The sequence below is a fragment of the Caretta caretta genome, chromosome 11, assembly GCF_965140235.1.
Source record: "Caretta caretta isolate rCarCar2 chromosome 11, rCarCar1.hap1, whole genome shotgun sequence".
NCBI lineage: Eukaryota > Metazoa > Chordata > Testudines > Cheloniidae > Caretta > Caretta caretta.
In genome coordinates this window covers 11,285,009-11,307,708 of record NC_134216.1, presented here as the reverse complement: position 1 = coordinate 11,307,708, position 22,700 = coordinate 11,285,009, and the positions used below count along the sequence as shown (strand labels likewise).

Here is a 22,700-nt window from a genome sequence, read left to right as displayed (position 1 = left end):
CACACACACACACACACGCATCCACACACACCCCTACCGCCCCGCCCCGCCCCAGGCAGCAGCTGCAGCCGCGTGAAGAGAGTCAGCGGAGCGTGTAAATACACTTGGGGTAGGAGGGAAGGGGCGAAGGAGTTAAAGAATTTATATTGCAGATTCCAGCTGCTGCAGCTGGCCCCCGCCGTCTCCGCCCCCACAGCCAAACGGGCCCATCCATTGGCAGAGAAGCCAACGCAGCCGGTCAGGTAGCAGAGCCGCCCAATCGGAGCAGGCAGCGGCTGAGAGCGCACCAATCCGCCGGCGCCGCAGGCGGAGGCAGGCCGGGCTGAAGTTTGGTTGAATGGGGGAGTACAAAGACTAGTTTGAAAGGTGCGGATGGAATGTCTCGAGATGCGGCGCGTGTGAGCGCGGAGCAGGGGAGAGATGCCGCTGGCGGTGCCTGGGGAAGCCGGCGCTTCCGAGCAGCGCCTCCCGTAAAGTGCCGGCCTCCTCTCCGAGAAAGAGCAATTTGGGCAGCTCAGCAACGAGCTGCCCGCGCTGGATTTTTGCATTGCAGAGAAAGAGAAACCACTCTGCTGTTTATTTTTTAATCGCTTTTATTTTTTTTTTGCCAGGGAAGGGTGAGGGCATGCACCTTAGGCTGGCTGCATTGATCCGAAGCAAAAGCCAGGTCAGCAGCAGACGGAGGAGGATGTGTGAATGAATTGCCAGGTCCCCTTCGATCCTGCTTTGCAGAGAAGGCTGCATTGCCCCTGGAAGACGAGACCATCGCTAGTTATTCTGGCTCATTTGGTGCGTCTGCTGCGGAGATAGCGCATCGTCCCGCAGCGGGAGCTGCTGGATAAAACCTACCCCCAAGCGTGCTGCTGGCTGGGAAATAGCCCTGTGAGCTAGCGGATGGCTCTGTCTCTCTTAAGGAGTCGATTGATTTGGTTCTCCCCCCGGACGCTAATGCTGAGTCTGCTGAAAGGGAAAGCTCAGCGTATGTCCTCTTCGTAAAGGATGCATCCACTACTCCAGACCATTATTGTACTGAGAGCCTAAAAAAAAAAAAAAAAAAATCCAATCTCCCCATCTGCTGCAGCGCTCTGCGCTGGGGCGAGGAGGGATTTTGACAATCTCTAGGACATGTTTTCTTTTTCTATGAGACTAACCGCCAAAGACTAGTCCCAGCACCGCCGTCCCTCTGCCCTTTGTAGTTTGGTTCTGAATCAGTTCAGATCACCAACAAATGGTGGTTTCTCCAGGCGCTAACCCCAGGTGGGAGTTGTTATCACTGATTCTCTTCTGCCTTTCACGCAGCAGCCAGTGCAGAAATATGTTGGCTCTTCAGCACGCTTCTTGTAAGGTACCTTGGAGTGAGAGCCTTTGCTTCTTGTGCCGGGATAATTGCTTTGGTCCAAGAGAGGATTTGCAGTTTTACAATGCTAATAAAACTGAGTAATCTGGGGCTGTGATTCTGGTTTGTGGTGGGAGTTCAGGTGATTTTCCTCTCTCCCTCCCCAGCCCCCTTTGTGAGAAAGTTCTGTATAATTATTTAAAGGAATGACCAGTTCCCTAGAGACTTGGGAGAGGAAATGACAGATTGGGGGGAACTCTCTAGGAAGCTGCTGCTGGGATTCCAGCTATTTATGAGGCACTAGTAGCAGGCTCCAGGAGACCCCAGGTTGTAGAGCAGAGGGTTCACCGAATTGGTTGTGCTCTCCTGACAACTATCAGGAATCTTGTATCGCTGACAGCCTGAGACTTTTGTGTGAGCCAGGACTTTGCCAAAGAGGGAAGGATCTGCAGTTTTCGCTCCCCTTGCATTGTTCCCCTGACGCCTGGAGAAAGATGCTTGGAAGTTCAGGTCCCTCCTGGCTGTGAGCGAACTTTTTTTTCTTTGTGGCTTGTCCCCTTTCCCAACACTCTTTGCTGTAGGGCATGTCCCGGCCCAACAGCGTGAGCCCCCCGGGCTTTGGAGCCCCTGCACCTCGGGGAGGCACCGAGCAGCATCGATCGGCCTGGGGGGAAGCAGAGTCCAGGGCCAATGGCTATTCCTACCCACCTGCCCCAAACAGATCATCGAGCAAGAAGCCTTCTTGCATGGCGAGCAGGTGGAGGAGTGAGGAAGACTACGAGCCTCAGCCCAACACGAACCGGAGGGAAAGCGTTTGCAGGATGTTGAGTTTTAGATCCAAATCGGCCTGGCAGGAGCATGGCGAAGATAGTCGCCGCTGCCAGCGCAGAGGGAATCCCACTTTTACCACCAGCCCTCGGCACTTTGGGGAGCTGGGTGAGGTGCGGCCCCGGTCCGTGGAGCTGGGGCTGGAGGAGAAGCGGATCAAGGCCAAGCTTGAGGAGCTGGAGGAGGAGGAAAGGGACTCCCAGGTGGCCTTCTCCATGGGCAGCTGCCGTGGCAGCCTGTTGCAGATCTTCAGGTCCAAGAAGTTCCAGTCGGAGAAGCTGGAGCGTCTCTACCAGCGCTACTTCTTCCGGCTCAACCAGAGCAGCCTCACCATGCTGATGGCCGTGCTGGTGCTGGTGTGCCTGGTCATGCTGCTCTTCCACGCCGTGTACGGTCACTACGAGTTGCCCTACGTGGTGGTGCTCTCGCTGGCCATCCTGCTGGTGCTGGTGTTGTGCGTGCTGTGCAACCGAAACGACTTCCACCAGGACCACATGTGGCTGGTGTGCTACTCGGTCATCCTGGCCATCGTGGCCGTACAGGTGGTGGGGGTGCTGCTGGTCTGGCCCAGGAGCGCCTCCGAGGGCATCTGGTGGACTGTCTTCTTCATCTACAGCATCTACACGCTGCTGCCAGTCAGGATGAGGGCTGCGGTCATCAGCGGGGTGGTCCTCTCAGCAATCCACCTGGCCATCTCCCTGAAAACCAGTGCAGAGGACAAGTTCCTGTTAAAGCAGGTGAGGCAAGCTCTGGCTCTAAGGTCTGGTGGCTTTAGGTGTCAAAAGGAGTCTGGGCTTCAATTGAGTTTTGTGGATCTGTTTGATAGCTGGTTCTGGACACTGGTTTGTCTGATACTAGGTGGGAGTTTGCCCTGGATGCTGACTAGTCTAATGATGCTCTCCTTCCTGTTGCTTTTCAATAACTGTTTTAACCTTTTTCTTCCTCTTTTTTAACTTTTTAAATCTGGTTTACTAGCTTTAAGTAAGTCGCATTTTAGCACTGAATGATCCTGACTAGCTCTGTGGATAGAGCATTTCTGTTTTATTTAATGTCAACAGATCATCTGTGGAATGGTACCTGTGCTTGGTGCTGTGTGACTAAAAAATGGTGTGGAAAAGTCTTGGTGGTCTTATGGGGAGAGAATTGTGCTTGCTTGTAATTATGTAAAATATCAACAAAATGTACAACCTGGTTTCAGAGATGCATGTTCCTTAATTCATGTAAGTCAATGACCTAAAGAGAGGGGTTTGCTCTCTGAAATGTACAGCAAATACCTAGAGGGTAAGGGGTAAAAATAGATTCCATATGTTGCCAGCAATAACCGTGTTTGTTTGTTTTTAAAACAACCTTGCATTTTAAACTCTTATCTGTAGCTGTGATAGAATGTTAACTACTAGTGAGTCAGCTAACTGAAACAATAAGACTCATAGAATGTGTCAGTGTGCAGTGTTTTTAAATTACCATATGTGTTTAGACAACAGTAATACAAGGACCCTCTTTTCCTTTCCAAGCAGAACAAACGATATGGGGGGGGGGATTGTTTGCTTAAGTTTAACAGACACATTGACAATAGAAAACTATCATTGTTTATCACTAAAAAGTTCTGAAAATCATTTTCATTCTGCAGTGCATTGCAGTCCCTCTTATAATAGGGGTTTTGAGCAGGGATGTGTATATTAACGAAGAATTGATAATTAAATGAAAATCAGGTATTGGTTGCTTACAGTCTTCTCTTTTCCAGCACTATATATTATGCTGCACTTTGTTGTGGCTGACCAAGTATTATTACTTCTGACATCTTCCAGTATCCACCTTATCATGAGTATTCTAGAGAGAGACTTCTTCTGGGGCCTGAATTTAGTCAAGGAAAACCTAATGGGATGTGCTAGTGGTGCTCTGTACAAATCCAAAATATCACACAAAATGCATTTTATCCATAAAATAGAAACTAGGTAAGAAGGCTTAAACTGTAGATAGTGTATTTTTATGTATTTAGAGCAGGACTTCCCTAATTATTACTCTAATCTACAAGCATGACAACTACTAATTGGTGGTTTGTTTTTTGTTTTTTTTCCATAGGTAAGGCTCACTAACATACTCAAATAATCCTTGTTAGGGCCCTAATCCTGCGAGGACTTGTGCACAAGCTTAATTTTACAAACTGTGAGTAGTCCTATGTAAGTCAATGAGACTACTCATGGTGCATAATTTGAAGCATGTCTGAAAGTTTTTAGGCCCTCATCCTGCAAAGGCTTAACATCAAAGTGCTGTAGTGAGATTTCCTCTGAAACCTTACAAAATAAATTATTAATAATACTTACTTTGTTGCATTTTCAAATGGCTGGTGAATGCATTAAATCTCATAACTAACAGCGAGGAAACTGAGTCACAGAGGTGAAGTGGTTGGCCCAAGGTCACAGCGTTTGGAAGACCTGGGATGATAGTTCAGGCTCCCAGCCACTTTCTGTAACCAGTAGACTGCCTGCCTTCTTTCTGTTTCAGCACGCTTACTTATTGGTAAAATGTGAAGAATCATCCCAGATAAAACTGCGCTTGTCAAAACTAATAATGCGCTGCAAAAGCCCTACTCTCCAGGAATGGCCCTAGCCATTTTGATTTTGTCATGTTCTCCTCTCTGCCTCTTCCCCCACCCCCCGCCCCAAACCTGCTGGCCAATCAGCAGAGGGGGGAAAAAAATCCCAAGCAGTACAGCACCTCCAGGAAGCTGGCACCCTTCTTGCCCACCCTAGAACCTGCCCTGGTACTCTTTGGTAATTCACATATATCTGCATCAACAATTGATCTCCCAATTATTCTAAGGTGAGGTTCTGCAGTAGTTAAACAACATCACAGGATTCCTTTTAAACTATTTTCAAAAATTAGTTCTCTATGTGATCTTCTTGTGGGGTTTGTTTTGTTTAATCCAGATATTGGGCCAGATCCTCAGATGGTGTAAATTGGCCTAGTTCTATTGAAGTCAGTGAAGCTATTTTCTGTTCTACTAGCTGAGGATCTGGCCTGCTGTGTATTTGTTTACATATGTGATCTGTCTAATATTAAAATCTATATCTACAAAGCATATTGCCTCACAGCTATTACCAGGCCTTTCTGACAGAGGCTGTTGAGTGTTACCATGGAAATCTCTGCCCCACTGATGCATATAAGCCCTCCTTCTCTATTTCTCTTTCTCTTAAAGCCAAGATGGGCAGAGGTGGAGGAAAGCCAGAAAAATAAAATGGCTTTTCCACCCTTTTCAGTCCACTATTATTAGTCATGATGTGACTGTCGAATTGGTCAGTAATTGAACTCATGGCCATCAGACCATCTGGTCCTTCAGCCATGTTTCTTATTCAAAGACTATTTAGAACTTTCATCCCTCTCCCTTTTCATGATACTTTGATCGTGATATTACAACTACTTTCTTCCCTTCCTCTTTGGTTTGTGGGTTTGGTTATTTGTCCTTATTTTCTCCTGATTGTATCAAAGCTGGACAAAACAGGTACTCACGCAAAAATTGAAGATTCTCATAATAAACAGACTTCTGACTAACTCTGGTCTCACCTTCTGGGATAGGGGAATGGGAAGGAGAGGGCAGGATTGGACATGGCCACAGCATGCTGCCCTCCTGCTAGGGTCTGCGTCCCTTGGAAAGTAGGGTGTAAATTAGAGCAGCCCTGTGGCTGTTGTGATACTGGAAGCTATGCCTGCCCCTTCCCCTTAATGTCCTTGGAATATAGGGAGCACAAAAGTGTCTGAAACCTTTGCACACACTCTCCCCCTCCATGCTTTTCCTGTGCTCAGTGCAGGATGGACTGAGAATCATGGCTATTGTGATTCCTACCTTTTAGAGCTGTGCTGCTCTTAAAAATTTTCTGGGAATCTAAAACTTTTGAAAGCAGTCACTGAATTAGGTCCTCCAACCTGAGGTACCTTGCACCTGATTTTTGGATGCGTTGAGTGCTGGGCAGTTCTAACTGTGGTCAACAAGAGCTGCAGGTACTCTGCACCTCTGTAGATCAGGTCAGGCACCCAAAACTTAAGTAGAGGTCACTTGTAGAAATTTGGCCGCCTTTATCACCTGGTCGACTCTTCTTGACTGCGAGTGAGAGAGGAAAGGAAATGTGAATGTTTATCATGACTGACTAGTCCCAGTTCAGGACTGCACTAGGTAAAAAGAAATGAACTAGTGTACGAGAGCATATTTCACATACAAAGTGCTCCGTGGAAGCAAAATATATTCTATGCATAATACTTCAGTCAAACTACAAATCTTAATTGCTTATGTATTCCTTGTACACCTGCAACTAGTTAAAATTTACACATTTTTAAACCTGTTTAAAACAAAAACCTTTATTTTCCCATTTTATCCCTGAGTTATTTTGAGAACATTTGATTTATAAATGTGATTCAGCGTACATACTGTATATCTTGTCTAGTGCTGAAATTTCCATGAGGCAGTGATACACTTCCGGACTATGAATACATGAGATCAGCTCCAGAATTAACATATAAAGACTGTCAGTATAATAACCTTTTTACCCTTTTATGGTAACAAGACAGTCTAATACTTGCTCATTTGAAAAGAAACCTGCTATTCTCAATTGTTTTACATACATGGTAAAACTGATATTTTGGTTTATCTATATTACGGTAGACCCTCAAATGTGCAAGTAGTGCATAGCCACATAGGAAGACCCCAGAGTTTACCATGGAAAGCTGTAACGTTGAAAACAATTTATATATGTAACTTCATGTAGGCAAGTCGCCCCCTTGACCTTAGTGGGGCTGTTTGAGTGTATAAAGTTAAGATCAAGCCTGTGTCTACAGGATCAGGTGTTGAGAATCCAATTTATGCCAACGGGTAGTCTTTCAGTAGATTTTATTGGGCTTTGGAAAAAGAGAACCAAGAGTTGGGGATAGGGATGCAACATAACAGGCATTAACTAACCGTTAATTTAGGTTTAGGCTTTGTTTTACTGCCCAAACCTGTACCGTCACATTTATTTCTAAGATGTCTGGCGCAATAACATAGTTGAGGAAAGGCGCTTGTAGTTCATTAAATACTTCAGGCCATGCGAGGTCGTCCAGTTACAATGTATCAGAATAACAGGTGACTAGGAAAGTTGTCTTACATAAATAACCTTGCGGAAAGTGGAACTGAAATGACAGTGCTCTTTTAAAGTAACATTTATTGTTAACCTTTCTGAAAAGAGTTCTAATAGCACTGTTCACAAACAGCTGCACCATCGTTTGGCTCTCTTTTATAGCACTCTCTGATCCAAGCCTCCCACAGTTAGACTCCAAGCTGTTCAGCCCCATCACAAACACCTCTGTTACAACAATACTGATCTAATGGTCCCCATGCCTGACTTCAGAGAACTGGGAATGTGTTGACCTTTCTCTCTATAAATTTGTATTAATGATACATTTTTGCTCTGCAGCTGAATGTTGGACCCTCACAAGAATGTAATATTCCATTCTCACATTTCTGTGTGGGTGTAGGTATACATACTTTTCTGTTTCTGTTTTCCTGAAGTAGGCTGTTATTTTTAGCAAAGTTGGAGCAGCTCTTGCTCCTATTAGAACATCAGCTCATGTTACGAATAGCTCTTTAGCATCTCATCAAGATGCTTTTTATTGGATGTGATCTAATCAGTGGTCAGTTAGGAGCAGTAGCACAGTCCACACCAGGAGAAATATCTCTGTACTATACCTAGCTTGCAATAGTACACAAGATATCTAGGTCATGACTGATTTTTTTGAGACTGACAGATTATCAGAAATGTGCCATTGCAGGGTTGATGTGGTGATGTTGTTGTTTGTTTTCAAATAGGAATTGGGATTGTCTTTTGTTCATAAGCAGGGATAGACTTGCTACCTGAAATGCAAAGCCCCATGTGTGACCTCTATAAGCTTGCTGATCTTTGTGCTTTCTCTGTTACTTATTGGAAGTAGGGTTGGAGGCAAATCTAAATAACACTAATATGGGACCCACTCATGCACATTGGGGCCAGATTCCACCGCCTGTAGTTATGTTGAATAATAGCTTGCTCTCGGTAGCCCCATTGACTTCAGTAGAGGATCTCCTATAACATACAATATAATGTGAGTAACGGTGGCAGAATTTACCCCAGGAATAGTTCATCTGAAGTCAGTAAGAGATGCAGGATTGGGAGTCCTTGGTTTAGAAAACTGAAGTATGCAAAAGCAAAACTCCGTTATACCCATGCAGTCTCACTGACTTCAGTGGGTGCAACTGAGGGTAGAAATTAGCCCCAGTTGTGCAACATTTCAGTGACTTAAGTATCTACTGTCCTTAAAAAGAACATTGTTCTGTATTTATTGTGGTGGGAATATGGCTTGAGGTTTTTGAAGGTCTACTTATGAATGATTCTTTCCCTAGCATCCTTTTTTCTTTTCTTTTCTTTTTTCTTTTCTTTTCTTTTCTGCCAGAAAGGAAGCTTGTTAGAGATGGAGGTTTATTGTTATTTCATTGGTCCTGATGACTGCAAACATAACAGGTGATATAACGTTTGAGTGCTGACAGTGTGCTTCAGTGCTGGAGAAGATACTCTTAATTCCCCTCCACTCCTGATCTGCAGGACTCCATGGCATATTCAACAACCCAGTAGATTGACCCACTTGCACTTAGTTCTCTCATCCCTTCAGTAATGAATGCAGAGTCTTATGGTGGACTGAGAGTAGATGAACTGAATATCAAACCTACCTTGGTGGAGATGACTTAGGTACACTGCTGTGCCAGGTACAATAATTCTAGTGAATGAATAATCACTCTAGTCACTTTTATGACACTTCGGAAATGGCAGGATATGCAAGTTTCGTCGTTGTTCTCTGTCTAGATGAAGATGTTTCAGCCAAATGTTGACGGATTGTTTCATGCTTTGCACAGAGGGGAAATGATAGCTTCAAGTGTACTTGAATCTTACAAGGCACAGTTGACTGACCTTTAAGCATCTCGGGCTTGTTGTGTCTGTTTGACTGGATTTCAGTGGAGGGTGATAGCCTTGGTGATAAATAACTAGCGAAAGGGAAACAAAGCCCTTAAACTAACGTCAGATGTGGACTCTAGGCTGCCCACAGTAGGGCCTCTGAGTGACATGGCCTTGAGCTGTAGAAGCCTTTAACTACAATGAAATGATCTCTAGCTGCTGCCTTGTAGAATGGTGTAATATTTTATACCGTAACCACATTTATGAGGCTCTCATTAATTGAGGGTGTAAGATTTCCACAGACTTCAAAGAGCATGTTTGCTTTCCTTGAGTCTCCAGCAGGTGTAGTGTTTCCAAACCATGGGCATGCATGCACACAGAGCAAACTGGCTTGACAGTGTTGCCAAGGTTTGGGTTAGGAGAAGTCTGGGAGTTGTCTCAACTGGAGTGTGAGCTTTGGGCATCGGGCCATTCTTCAAATGGATTAGGGTTGGATTTCGCTTGAAACCCTTTATTTGTCCACCAAAGCATCCTTTAAAAAAAGAAAAGGAGTACTTGTGGCACCTTAGAGACTAACCAATTTATTTGAGCATGAGCTTTCGTGAGCTACAGCTCACTTCATCGGATGCATACTGTGGAAACTGCAGAAGACATTATATATACACAGAGACCACAAAACAATACCTCCTCCCACCCCACTGTCCTGCTGGTAATAGCTTATCTAAAGTGATCATCAGGTTGGGACATTTCCAGCACAAATCCAGGTTTTCTCACCCTCTACCCCACCCCACCCCACCCCCACAAATTCACTCTCCTGCTGGTGATAGCCCATCCAAAGTGACAACTCTCTACACAATGTGCATGATAATCAAGTTGGGCCATTTCCTGCACAAATCCAGGTTCCCTCACCCCCCTCCCAAAAACCACACACACAAACTCACTATCCTGCTGGTAATAGCTCATCCAAAGTGACCACTCTCCCTACAATGTGCATGATAATCAAGGTGGGCCATTTCCAGCACAAATCCAGGTTTTCCCACCCTCATACACACACAAACTCACTCTCCTGCTGGTAATAGCTCATCCAAACTGACCACTCTCCAAGTTTAAATCCAAGTTAAACCAGAACATCTGGGGGAGGCGGGGTAGGAAAAAACAAGGGGAAATAGGCTACCTTGCTTAATGACTTAGCCATTCCCAGTCTCTATTTAAGTCTAAATTAATAGTATCCAATTTGCAAATGAATTCCAATTAAGCAGTTTCTCGCTGGAGTCTGGATTTGAAGTTTTTTTGTTTTAAGATAGCGACCTTCATGTCTGTGATTGCGTGACCAGAGAGATTGAAGTGTTCTCCGACTGGTTTATGAATGTTATAATTCTTGACATCTGATTTGTGTCCATTTATTCTTTTACGTAGAGACTGTCCAGTTTGACCAATGTAAATGGCAGAGGGGCATTGCTGGCACATGATGGTGAGAGAACCTGGATTTGTGCAGGAAATGGCCTAACTTGATTATCATGCACATTGTGTAGAGAGTTGTCACTTTGGATGGGCTATCACCAGCAGGAGAGTGAATTTGTGGGGAGGGGTGGAGGGTGAGAAAACCTGGATTTGTGCTGGAAATGGCCCAACTTGATGATCACTTTAGATAAGCTATTACCAGCAGGACAGTGGGGTGGGAGGAGGTATTGTTTCATATTCTCTGTGTGTATATAAAGTCTGCTGCAGTTTCCACGGTATGCATCCGATGAAGTGAGCTGTAGCTCACGAAAGCTCATGCTCAAATAAATTGGTTAGTCTCTAAGGTGCCACAAGTACTCCTTTTTCTTTTTGCGAATACAGACTAACACGGCTGTTACTCTGAAACAAAGCATCCTTTGATTCCTCCCCACCCTGAGTGTTTGAAGCTCGTTCTATTAGCTTTCTTTGCCTGCCTGCCTGTCTGTTGTTTTTTTTTTTTTGCTTTCTTAACAGGAACGCTTCTGGAATATTTTTCTTGTTGTTGTAGCCAGCGCAACAGAATCTTCTTGATCTCTTGTTATAATTACTCATCCTGCAACTAAAAATCTCTAGCATTTAGTTAAACGTAGACTGAGCCTATTGTCAAATTTAACCGTTGTTACCTGGTTTGCACTGGGTTTGTTAATGTGGTAAAGTGGCCCTGCCCTGGAGCTGTTCAGTGGCTTCTGAGAAACCACACTCTCTAGTTCCTGTTTTGTTTTTTTTGTTTCCCTTCTATGATGTACTGCTGAGTATGTTTGAGAAAACGGATCAGCTTTTGATGTGGTATGGGTGGGGTTTTAAAAAAAGATTTCTAAGTATAACTCTTCTTGTGAGCCTAAGGCAAGCTTTATTTTCTTGTATGAATCCTTCAATAAAATGCATATATCATCCTGTATAGACAATATGTGCAAAAAATATACTGCAGGTGGAATTAGTGCAGCGGAATCTCTCTCCAACTTCCTGATTGTCCAACAACCTGATGTATATCTCTTCGTGGCTGGAGGGGAATAGTGGTATGATGAAGGAAAACGTGTGTGTGTGTGTGTAAAATGCAAATATTTAAAATCTTCTATCTTGCTTTCCTGAAAAGCAATGATGTGAAACTGACTCACTTGTGGCCAGGGGGCTTGTTTTAGGGACACTCTGATTTCTAGTTCCGTTCCTTTCCTTTCTCTTATCTCCGATTTTCTGGGTTTTTTTGTTTGTTGTTGGTTGGTTGGTTTTTTTAATACATAGCCTTAACAATCTTTGCTCCTTTCCATCCAGTGGAGCCTCTTTCCTCCCTCTCACTACTTACTCATTGATCTTCACTTCAGCCTTTGCACAAGAAACCCCCTCACCCCACCAAAGCCCAATTTGCACTGAGATCCTGGCAGGTGCTGACTAAGGGAGATGTGGGGAGTGGTAGAATAGCTATGAGTAAGAATAATTAGTTCAGGTTTCTTAATGGTGAGATCTTCTGTAGGGCCGGTGAAAGCTTTTTCCAGAGGGAAACTGGTACCTGGCTGAGGCACAAGCAAAGTTAGAGGTCATTTATGGTGTAGAGCCACCAAGCTCGTGAAGTTTTGTTGTTGTTTTGTTTTTTTAAGGGCTATACTAGGATTTGTGGAATGGAAGGTAACTCTCTGCCTAATCTTAACCCCTGGCATCAGGACAGGGGATAGGTAAGAGGACTGTATGCTGGCAGAGCAGTCTTGGTTGTCAGTTAAGCAGAACCAAGGAGGAAGTCTCAGAGGAGGACTAGCTATGTGATAGGACAGGATGCTCTTTTACAAGCATAACCCAGCAACATGAAAGAGGATAATCCAGATGTGGATTTAAAAAAAATTCCTTCCTTTAAAGTTTGACATCTCCCGAATCCCCAAAGCAAGAGAACACCTGCTATAGCTGGTTTCCGGCTTTCCAATGTATACTGTGTGAGTGTCTTGCACTTTATGAGATCGTACCTTGGAATGGTTACTGGTCCCTTGTACCAGGCAAAATGAGAAGTCCGGATGCTTTCAGCGTCCATAGCTGGGCCTCATCTGGGAAGTTCTGTGTTTTGGGGGTTTCATGTGAACTTGAAGCCTCACCAGTTGTCATACTGGCACCAATAGGAATTGCGTAATTTAATAGGCTTGAAGTACCATGGAAATGGGTGCAGGGATAGTCCTGCGTTGACCCTTGAGGAGGTGGACCAAAATGGACTAATAGGAATTTCCCATTTTAAATGTCATTGGGAACACGGCCTCTAACTTCAGCTTTTGGTTCCTACATTTGACGCATTTAGAATTTCTCTGAATAAACACTTGAATGGCCTCATTATCTCCTGGGCCATCTCCTGGATATCTTCAATCTTGCAATGCAAAGATAAGCTTTCTGCATGAAGGGCAATAGGCTCAGCTGCTTAGGAGCTTGTTGCCACCCTTTGTATCTTTGACAGGCCATTAGCAGTGTTTCTCATTGGTGTACCTTCTGACATTCACTAAGGCTTTCATTTTGATTGTCTTTATAAAAAGTTGGTTTATAATGCCAGGTTGCACTTATGCTTCATGGAAGGTGTTGCCATTAAGCTCTTTTCCACATGCATGAGAAGTTGCTAATATGATTAGGATGTATTCTGCCCACCTCCCTAGATGCAAAGAAAAGGAATCCAATTTGTATGTGCATCATGTATGAAATCTTGCATGCAGCAGAATAGTTTTGTATATGCGTGGCCTCTCCTGTGGCACAGCTTGGTGATGTAAGCATCTGAAGGGAAATAGACTCCCTAGCACCACAGGTCTGAGTCCCATCTACTTATGTAACCACTTGCCTTTCTATTCTAATTAAACAGAATTCTCTGCAGTTCATTGGGTGGTGAGGTGCTTCAGAGGAAACTAGCAAAATCCAGAGGTTCTGTCTGCTCTTCACAGACATTTAAAGCTCCTGTAAAACAGCCTGTATGAGTTTGTCTTGGCATCTTTAGTCAAAATGCCCCTCCCTCCCCATACTGCTGTTCAGCATGCTGTGCATTGATTAGGTAGCTATCACCCTTCACCTCTGTGGAGGCTCCATTTAAGTGATGCTGTAAAGTTTTTTAAGATCCTCTTTGGGGTTAAAGCTGCTATATAAACCTGTCACATATTACGATGCTAGGGGAAATTTTTGCATTGTGGAGAGTAAATAAGAGGAGGTACAGAGGAGGGGTAGTCATAAAGGGAAGAAATGTAAATGAAGAAATGGTTCTTTTCAGGTGTTAGAAATAGATCTGCTAGAGAACTGAGTTCAGGAAATTGTTAAACTCTTCTCTAAAAAAGAAAGTTTCCTATGCTTCCTCTGAAGCAGTCTGTAGACAGTTCAGTTACCAGGTGCAGCCTGGTTCTGTGGTCGAAAGACTTTTTGGTATTGCAGGAAGCAAAACTTTGTCACAGAGAAGCTAATGCAAGCCATGCCTCCGCAGCGTGCCGCTTTCCCAAACACTGTGGCTCCCCCTCCCTTCTTTGCCCTTGTCACAAGTGTGGGACAGAAGACCATTGCTGCAAGCAGTACTCCTTTAACGTGTCAGCTTGCATACATGGCTAATTTATGGAGTAAGCCATGCAGCGGAAGTAGTCAAATCGGTATTTCTAAAAACAGCAAGATTGCCAGCTAGTGTACAGAGGACACTGCATCTGTGTGTGAGTGATGCATCTTTTCCCATTTGATAGATGGTACCCATGGCAGTCTAGTCTCAATTTTAATAAATGGGGGATTTATGCAGAGAACCCGCGAATACATTAATGAAAATTGTTTCCATATGATGTGCTTTTTAAGGTAGTCCATAGTAATATTTTTTTGAGAGGAAAAAGGAGAAATGTCCTTGTGTTATCAGTGAAGAAGGAAACTGTGCAGTGTGGTTGGAGACACTGCAGCAAAATCTTTGTCTCCCACATGTCAGAAGGTAACAGGAACCATCAAAGCTGCTACTGTGTGACACGTTGCTAGTATGTGAATTATGGCTCTCCAGTGAGAGTTGCAGTTTCATGAACACTCAGGAATGTCCCCTGGTTTGGTTGTTGGCCTTGTGCTCATGCGCAAGTTCACTTTCAGAAGTGAGTGTCTGAAAATACACTTGAAAGACTTGTAGATCTTTCTTTATTCTTTTAAAGGCCAGAAGGGATCGTTATGATCATCTAGTCTGACCTTCTGCATAACATAGGCTATTGAATGATTCCTATGTGGCAATAACGATTTCTTCCTTTTCCTTCCCCTGGAATATTAAATATTGACTCATGAAGTATTTGTCAATTTAAAAATGAATCAAAAATTCTCTGAACTGAACTGACCCAATGCCTTTTTTCTTCTTTAATGAGTAAGGATGATAGTGCTTTGTGATGCAGGGGGTTGGGAACACTTTGAAGCCTGTGGGTGAAATGTAAAACAGAGGTCCTGACAGCTTGTGGTCATTAAAGATTCTTCTGGGAATTTCCGCAAGTATAAGGCTTTGATATGCTGTCCAGATTTCATGTTGGGTAATTACATTTTTGCATCCCTAAGTACTCTGACTTCAACAGGGTGTGATATTCTTCACTTGTGATTCTGGATTCTTTGATAGAGCTGCTGTGCAGGGTTCAACAGTTGCTGCATGCAAGTAACTTTACAACTGTGATTGAAACTTGCAAGACTGCAAACAAGCCAGAAAAATGCAGATGTTAAGATTCCAATTAACATCTTATCTGGGTCACATTGTACATAGGACATAATGCATCCTGACTACTGGTTAAATGCACATATTAATATGCTGGGCCAAGTTCAGTCCTAGAGTAAGCCTGTACAACTGCACTAAAGTTTGTGGAAGTCACTAAATCACACATTCAACTAAAACTTCCCTTTTTTATGTGCTTTTTGTCCTAGAATGTGCCAAGTTTTCCAGAATCTGGGGACATCTTGAAATTGATAGCTGGGAAGTAGATTTCCTACCCGCCCTCCCCAAATAGGGAGAAGATGCCCAGGGGAAACAGGTCTCATGGTTCACTTGTTACATCTAAGCTCATCAGGGCTAGTCCCCAGTGTCACAAAACTGTTCCTTACATTTGCACAGCACCCGATTGGAGCCTCTAGGAGCTATTGTAATACAAATAGTGTGTTAAACCCAAACTCATCTCCACCATCTGGACGTGGGTTCTCCATCTAATTCTTGGTCCCTCTCAACCTGGCTTGGATAAGCATGCTCAGTCCACTCCCCTGCTGATTTATTGGACGCGCTTTGCAACACCCTAGCTGTTCCGAAATGACGTGCGTGTTCCTTTGAAGTGTGTTTGTATTAATGGTGCAATTCAGAGTGTGTACTACTTTGTAAACCATATCAAGATCTCTCTGAACATTTTTGTACCACTTAAAGGCACCAGTAGGTAATTCTATTTCCTCTTTCATTTAAAAACCTTGGAAACAATTTTAAAAAAAAATCTGTTGCAGCATTAGTATGATGTAGCTGAGGTAAGACACAATTACACCTGCACAAGTTGGGACTTTTTAGTAACATTAATTTGGCCACGCTGCACATATGTGGCAAACTTCTGTCAGAACAGATCCAGCCTTTCTCTTCAGTGCAAACTTTGGCTATGCTGCCCCACCAACATGCTTTGGCCCTTTCCAAGAGGCAAGAGAACTGCTTGCTTGTCCTGTCTACCCTTGACCCCTTTAATGCAACTGCTAATAAGGATGCCAGTTGTTGCTGTCTTTCTGATATAGTCACTTGTTTGCTAGGAGATCATGGAACTCATTCCACATGGGCCATGCAAGTATCATCAGCAACTACCAGCTTTCAGTCTCTATTGCTCTGGGCTGGAACAGAACCTACTGCCAATCCCTTGAGTCCTATTTCCCACAACATTTTGTATTAGAATACTAACTTGTGACTCTAAATTGTTAAATATCAGTGTGCTAGGTGACCTTTTTTTTGCATTCAATTGATCTCTTTAAGAGTAAAAGCCTTCTGTGGTAGACTTCCTTTATTTGAAATAAAGATTGCCAGGGGTCCCGTTTTCAACCAGAACACCTGGTAGAAAAGGGATGCTGAAAATGACCAAGTGAGTGAGGGTAGGGGACAGTGAGTGACAGAGGGAAGGGGGATGGAGTGAACAGGGCAGGGCCTCAGAGAAGGGGCGGGGCAAGGGTGTTTGGTTTTGTGCGATTAGAAAGTTGGCAACCCCCTTATTTGTATAAGCTTCCTCCTTCTACCCCTCCCATTTATTACGGGTGGCTTACATACTGATGCAGTAATGGGCAGCCAGTTAGTTTCAAAATATACTTTATTCTCCCCAAGATCAATGGGCCTCCTCATGAGTTCTCCTATGTGCTGGGAAAGGCAAGAGTAGATGATACACTGGTTTCCAGCACAGCTGGCTGCTGAGCCTAATGCTGAAGATCATTAAAGCAGCTCAGCATTCTACAAGTACTGAAAGTATTGAGACTCTGCCCTCTGGTAGGAATGTGATTTTTTGGGGCTCAGGGCTAACAAGGAGGCACAAATAAAGAAAGCATATTCTGCAGATGGCTTTAGTTAAGGATGTGGTGTTAGGCCAAATTAAACAGCTTTTGAATTCTAATTTCTTAAGAACATAAGTTGCTGTACTGGATGAGTCCAGTGATCCATCTAGCCCAGTACCCTGTTTTCCAAAAGATGTTGGTGCCAGATGCTTCAGAGGGAGTGAACCAAACAGGGCAATTTATCAACTGACCTATGCCCTGTCATCCAGTCCCAGGTTCTGGCAGTCGGAGGGTTAGGGACATCCCAGGGCATGGATTTGTGTCCCTGACCATCTTGTCTAATAGTCATTGATGGACCTATCCTCCATGAATTTATCCAATTCTTTTTTGAACCCAGTTTACAACATCCCCTAACAACACGTTCCAGAGATTGACATTGTATGAAAAAGTACTTCCTTTGGTTTTTATTTTTAAACGTGCTGCCCTGATAATTTCATTGGGTGACCCCTGGTTCTTGTGTTATGTGAAAGGGTAAATAACACTTACTTTCTCCACACAGTTTATGATATTATAGACCTCGATCATGTCCCCCGCCCCCTTAGTCATCTCTTTTCTAAGCTGAACAGGCCACCTTTTTCATTTCTCCTCAGATGAAAGCTGTTCCGTACCCCTAATGATTTTTTTTTGCCCTTCTCTATACTTTTTCCATTTCTAATATATCTTTTTCTGAGAACTTCATGCAGTATTCAAGGTTTGGGCATACCATGGATGTATATTGTGGCATTATGACATTTTGTGTCTTATTATCTATCCTTTTTCTAATGGTTCCTAACACTGAGCAGATGTTTTCAGGAAAATCTCCACAATGACTCCAATATTTCTTTCTTTAATGTTAACAGCTAATTTAGACTCCATTGTTTTGTCTGTATAGTTGGGATTATGTTTTCCAATATGCATTACTTCGCATTTATCAACACTGAATTTCATCTGCCATTTTGTTACCCAGTTTTGTAAGAGCTCTTTGTAACTCTTCACAATCAGCTTTGGATTTCACTATCTTGAATAGTTTTGTGTCATCTGCAAAATTTGTCACCTCATTGTTTACCCCTTTTTTCCAGATTGTTTATGAATATGTTGAACAGCACTGACCCAGTACAGAGCATTGGGGGACCCCGCTATTTATGTCACTCTATTATGAAAACTGACCGTTTATTCCTACCCTTTGTTTCCTATCATTCAACCAGTTAGTGATCCAGTGGAGGACCTTCCCTCTTATCCCATCACTACATTCTTGCTTAAGAGCCTTTGGCGAGGGACCATATCAAAGGCTTTCCGAAAGTCTAAGAGTGTTTTGTCCACGTTTGTTGACCCCCCCTCAAAGAATTCTAATAGTTTGGTGAGGTATGGTTTCCCTTTGCAAAAGCTGTGTTGACTCTTCACCAGTATATTGTGTTCATCTACGGCTGATAATTCTGTTCTTTACTATAGTTTCAGCCAATTTGCCTGATACTGAAGTTAGATTTACTAGCCTGTGATTTGCCAGGATCGTTACATTCGCTATCTGCCAGTCATCTGGTATAAAGGTTGATTTTAATCAATAGGTTATGTACCACAGTTAATATTCTGCAATTTTATATTTGAGTTCCTTCCGAACTCTTGGGTGAATATCATCTGATCTTGATGATTTATTGATGTTTAATTTATCAATTTGTTCCAAATCCCCCTCTATTAACACCTTGACCTGAGACAGTTCCTCAGCTTTGCCACCTAAAAAGAATGGCTCAAGCGTGGGAATCTCTCATCCTCTGCAGTGAAGACTGATGCAAAGAATTCATTTAGCTTCTCTGCAAGGACCTCATCTTCATTTAGCACGTTGATCATACAGAGGCCCCACTGGTTGTTTGGCAGGCTTCCTGCTTCTGATATACTTTAAAAAATTGCTGTTAGAGTTTGTGTCTTTTGCTAGTTGCCCTTCAAATTCTTTTTGGCCTGCCTAATTATACTTGACTTGCCAGCGTTTATGCTCCTTTCTATTGTCCTCAGTAGGATTTGACTTCCAATTTTTAAAAGATGTCTTTTTTTCCTCTAACTGGATCTTTTATTCTGTTAACCATGGTAGCATTTTTTTGGTCCTCCTTACTATTTTTTGGTTCTGTTTTTTGATTTGGGGTGTGTCTGTCTGTCCTATAATTTGAGTCTCTATTATGGTGTTCTAAAAAAATTTCCATGCAGCTTGCAGGCATTTCACTCTTATAACTGTTCCCTGTAATTTCTGTTTAACTAGCCTCCTCATTTTTGTGTATTCCCCTTTTTGAAGTTAAATGCTACTGTGGTGGGTTTCTTTGACATTTTCCCTCATAACAAGGATGTTAAATTTAATTACATTATGGTTGCTATTACGGAGAGGTTCAGCTGTATTCATCTCTTGGACCAGCTCCCATGCACTACTCAGGACTATATCAAGAATTCCCTCTCCCCTTGTGGGTTCCAGGACTAGCTGTTCCTAGAAGCAGTCATTAATGGTGTCTAGAAGTCTTATCTCTGCATCCTGTCATGAGGTGACATGTCCCCAGTCAATGTGGGGATAGTTGAAATCCCCCATTATTATTGGGTTTGCTGTTTTTGTAGCCTCTCTAATCGCCCTGAGCATTTCACAATCACCATCACAACCCTGGTGAGGTGGTCGGTAGTATAATCCTACTGCTATACTCCTATTCAAGCATGGTATTTCTATCCACAGAGATTCTAGAGTAAAGTTTGATTCATTTAAGACTTTTACTATACCTGAGTCTGCTTTCTTTCACAAATAATTCCACTCCCCCCGCAATGTGAACTACTGTCATTCTTATATCTTTTGTATCCTGGTATTCCCATGTCCCATTACTTATCATTCCACCAAGTTGCTGTGATGCCTGTTATATCAATATCCTCAATAATACCAGGCCCTCAAGTTCACCCATCTTCATATTTAGACTTTAGCCTTTGTATACAAGCACATATGCAATTTGTCAATATTTAGTTGTCTTCCTTCAGGCAGAGGTGAAAGTAACTTAAAGGATTTACCGGTATGCCGGAGTCCTGAGTGGGGGTGTGGCCTCAACAGGAAGAGGCAATTTAAAGGCCCCAGGGCTCTGGCTGGGAGACCTGGGGCCTTTAAATTGCTCCGCTGCAGAGGCAGCTGGGAGCCCTGGGGCTCAGGGGTGAATTAAAGGGCCCGGGGCTCCCGCCCTGCAGAGCTCTGGGCATTTTAAATCCCTGCTGGAGCCTGGCTGCCAGAGCCCCAGGGCTCTGGCAGCCGGGCTCAGACGGGCATTTAAAGGGCCCAGTGCTCAGGCCACTGCAGGGAGCCCCTGCCCGAGCCCTGCTGCCGGAGCTCTGGTGGCGCTTTAAAGGGTCCGGGGCTCCCCGCAGCAGCCAGAGCCCCGGGCCCTTTAAATCCCTGCCTGAGCCCGGTTCCAGCAGCCAGGTTCTGGTGGGGCTTTAAAGGGCCTGGGGGTCCTGCCACTGCGGGGAGCCCCAGGCCCTTTAAAGTGCCGCCCAAGCCCCGCTGCCGGAGCTCTGGCGGTGATTTAAAGGGCCCAGGGCTCCCTGTAGTGGCAGGAGCATTGTGTCCTTTAAATTACCGCTGGGGAAGCCGGTCCGGCACAGCGGCACAGTTTAAAATAGACTGGCTCTTGCCGGTACGCCATACCGGACTGGACCGGCTTACTTTCACCTCTGCCTTCATGTGATGTAGCTACATGGGATTCTTTTTCATTTAACTGTTTCTCTTCAGTTCCTAGCGGTATTTTATCATCTTTTACCCTCTCCTCCTCTTTACTAGGATATAGAATATCCCCTTTAATAAATCCTCCCCTAGGGGATGAGTCTGTCTGAACCATGTGCTCCTCAGCACCAGTCTGCTTTCCCCCAGGCTGCGTGCCCATCTGCCTCAATCTGTATGTATTAGGAATCCTATCTGTGTGTCTCATTGCACATCCTTCATTTCCTGGTCTGGTTTATATGCTACCAGAGAGAACTCTGACTCTAAATGCCTCTTGCCTGGGACTACAAAAAATACTCCCATCCTCTAACTGCCTGCCAGGTTCCCTCATCTCCATTCAGGACTTTCCTGTGTGAAGAAGGCACTGCTGGCATAAAACAAGAGTGGCTGATTATGCTTAATTCCCTGCTTTGCTGAGAGGCAGCTATATTGTATTATCTACCCTATAGTGTCCTGTCTGTGAGGGCGGCATTGTTGCAGAGCCTCTATTCTCCTTCCCCAACCTGTCTGTTCTGTCCACGGGACGCTGACAAAGACCCTTGGGCCAACAGTTTATCGACCAAAACATCATGAGTGGCGGGTGGACCCCCCACTTTGGGGAGGCTAGCCTCATGGCCCCACCCCTTCTGCATGAGGCCCTGAACCTCCCTCCTGTGGCTGGAGAAGCCCCGGGCTGATGGAACCCCAAGCCACCACCCCCTCACCACCAGAGGAGCCCTGGGCTGGCCCCAGTCCAGCCCTAGCCAACTGACCAACCCAAGCTCCGGCTGGAACAGCTCCAGCCACGGAAGATAGTTTTCCCTGACCAATTGAACCAACCGCTCACGCAAAACATAATTATGTAATCATTGAAAATTTAGCAGTCCATAGCCTGACCAGTTTCATTGGACAGGGAAGTCTCTTTCCAAAGTCTTTATGGTCCCCTAGACTGCAGTACAGCCGGTGCTTGGAATGGGCCTAAAGTCACCACACCACCAAACAAGCAGAATAACTTTGGGGGAGGAGGCTGGGAGTATGGCCTATATATGTGCTGGGGCTGGTCACAGACAGACTGTCCCTTCTTGTCCCTTTGATTATTGTGTGACCCCCCTCTCACAAGAGACTGAATCCAAGAAGCCCACGCAGCCCTGTGCTCCTGTTACTGGCTATGGTTTTTCTGGCTCCCTAAAATGCACAGTGCAGCCAGAACTGGAATGACTGCAAGGCCTCTTTTGTTATTAGTGATCAAATATCATCCTTCACTAACATGCAGGGAAATGGTTGCATAAGATGCTCCCAACTGAAAAATGAATTACGGTAGCTAATAAAAGGCATTTAATGCACTGTGTTCCCGAAAGTGACCGAGCAGGAGAGAAGAGGTAACACTGAAACTTCCATTACATCTTTTGAATGTCTGTCAGGTTAAAAACTGTCTCAAACCTGCCTGCAAGCAAATCACTCTTGGGCAACTTACTTAAGTTAATAACGGGTGTGGGTGTGGCGCGGGGAGGTGAATGTATTGAAGTGAGAGACCAAACAAGAAAGCCAGATGATCTGGCTAGTATTACCTTTGCAGCTTTGTTTGAACAATGGGATTAGAGTAATTCCATCTCTCCTGTATTTCACTTAAGGGGTATTTGTTATCCCAGTGGGGTAATTAGGAGTGCAAATGAAGACCTCACAGGTATATTCTGCCTTGTTAATGGCTTTCTTTTCCCTTCTGCGAAAGAGCAATTTGGTGGCCTCAAAGGAAGAGCTGCCAGCTGATACTAACTCAATTTGGTTAAGACTTACTATGGCATCCTGCCCCTTCCCTCTGCTCTCCTAGCTTCACTGGGAGTGAGAAATCTGTGGAAAATCATGCCATAAGTGACTTGCCTACCATGAGTCTATGACGAAGTTGAGAACAAAA

General features: G+C 44.2%; 1 protein-coding gene across 1 annotated transcript in view; it reads left to right on the top strand.

The window, feature by feature from the left end:
* Nucleotides 1-617: 617 nt before the first annotated feature.
* The window catches only part of ADCY5 (adenylate cyclase 5), a 345,212-nt gene continuing 323,129 nt past the window's right edge, over nt 618-22,700 (top strand). The window contains exon 1 of the mRNA XM_048869060.2: nt 618-2,901. Within this exon, the coding sequence (XP_048725017.1) occupies nt 1,921-2,901 (981 nt within the window). The 5' untranslated portion in view covers nt 618-1,920. The remainder of the gene's footprint in view (nt 2,902-22,700) is intronic.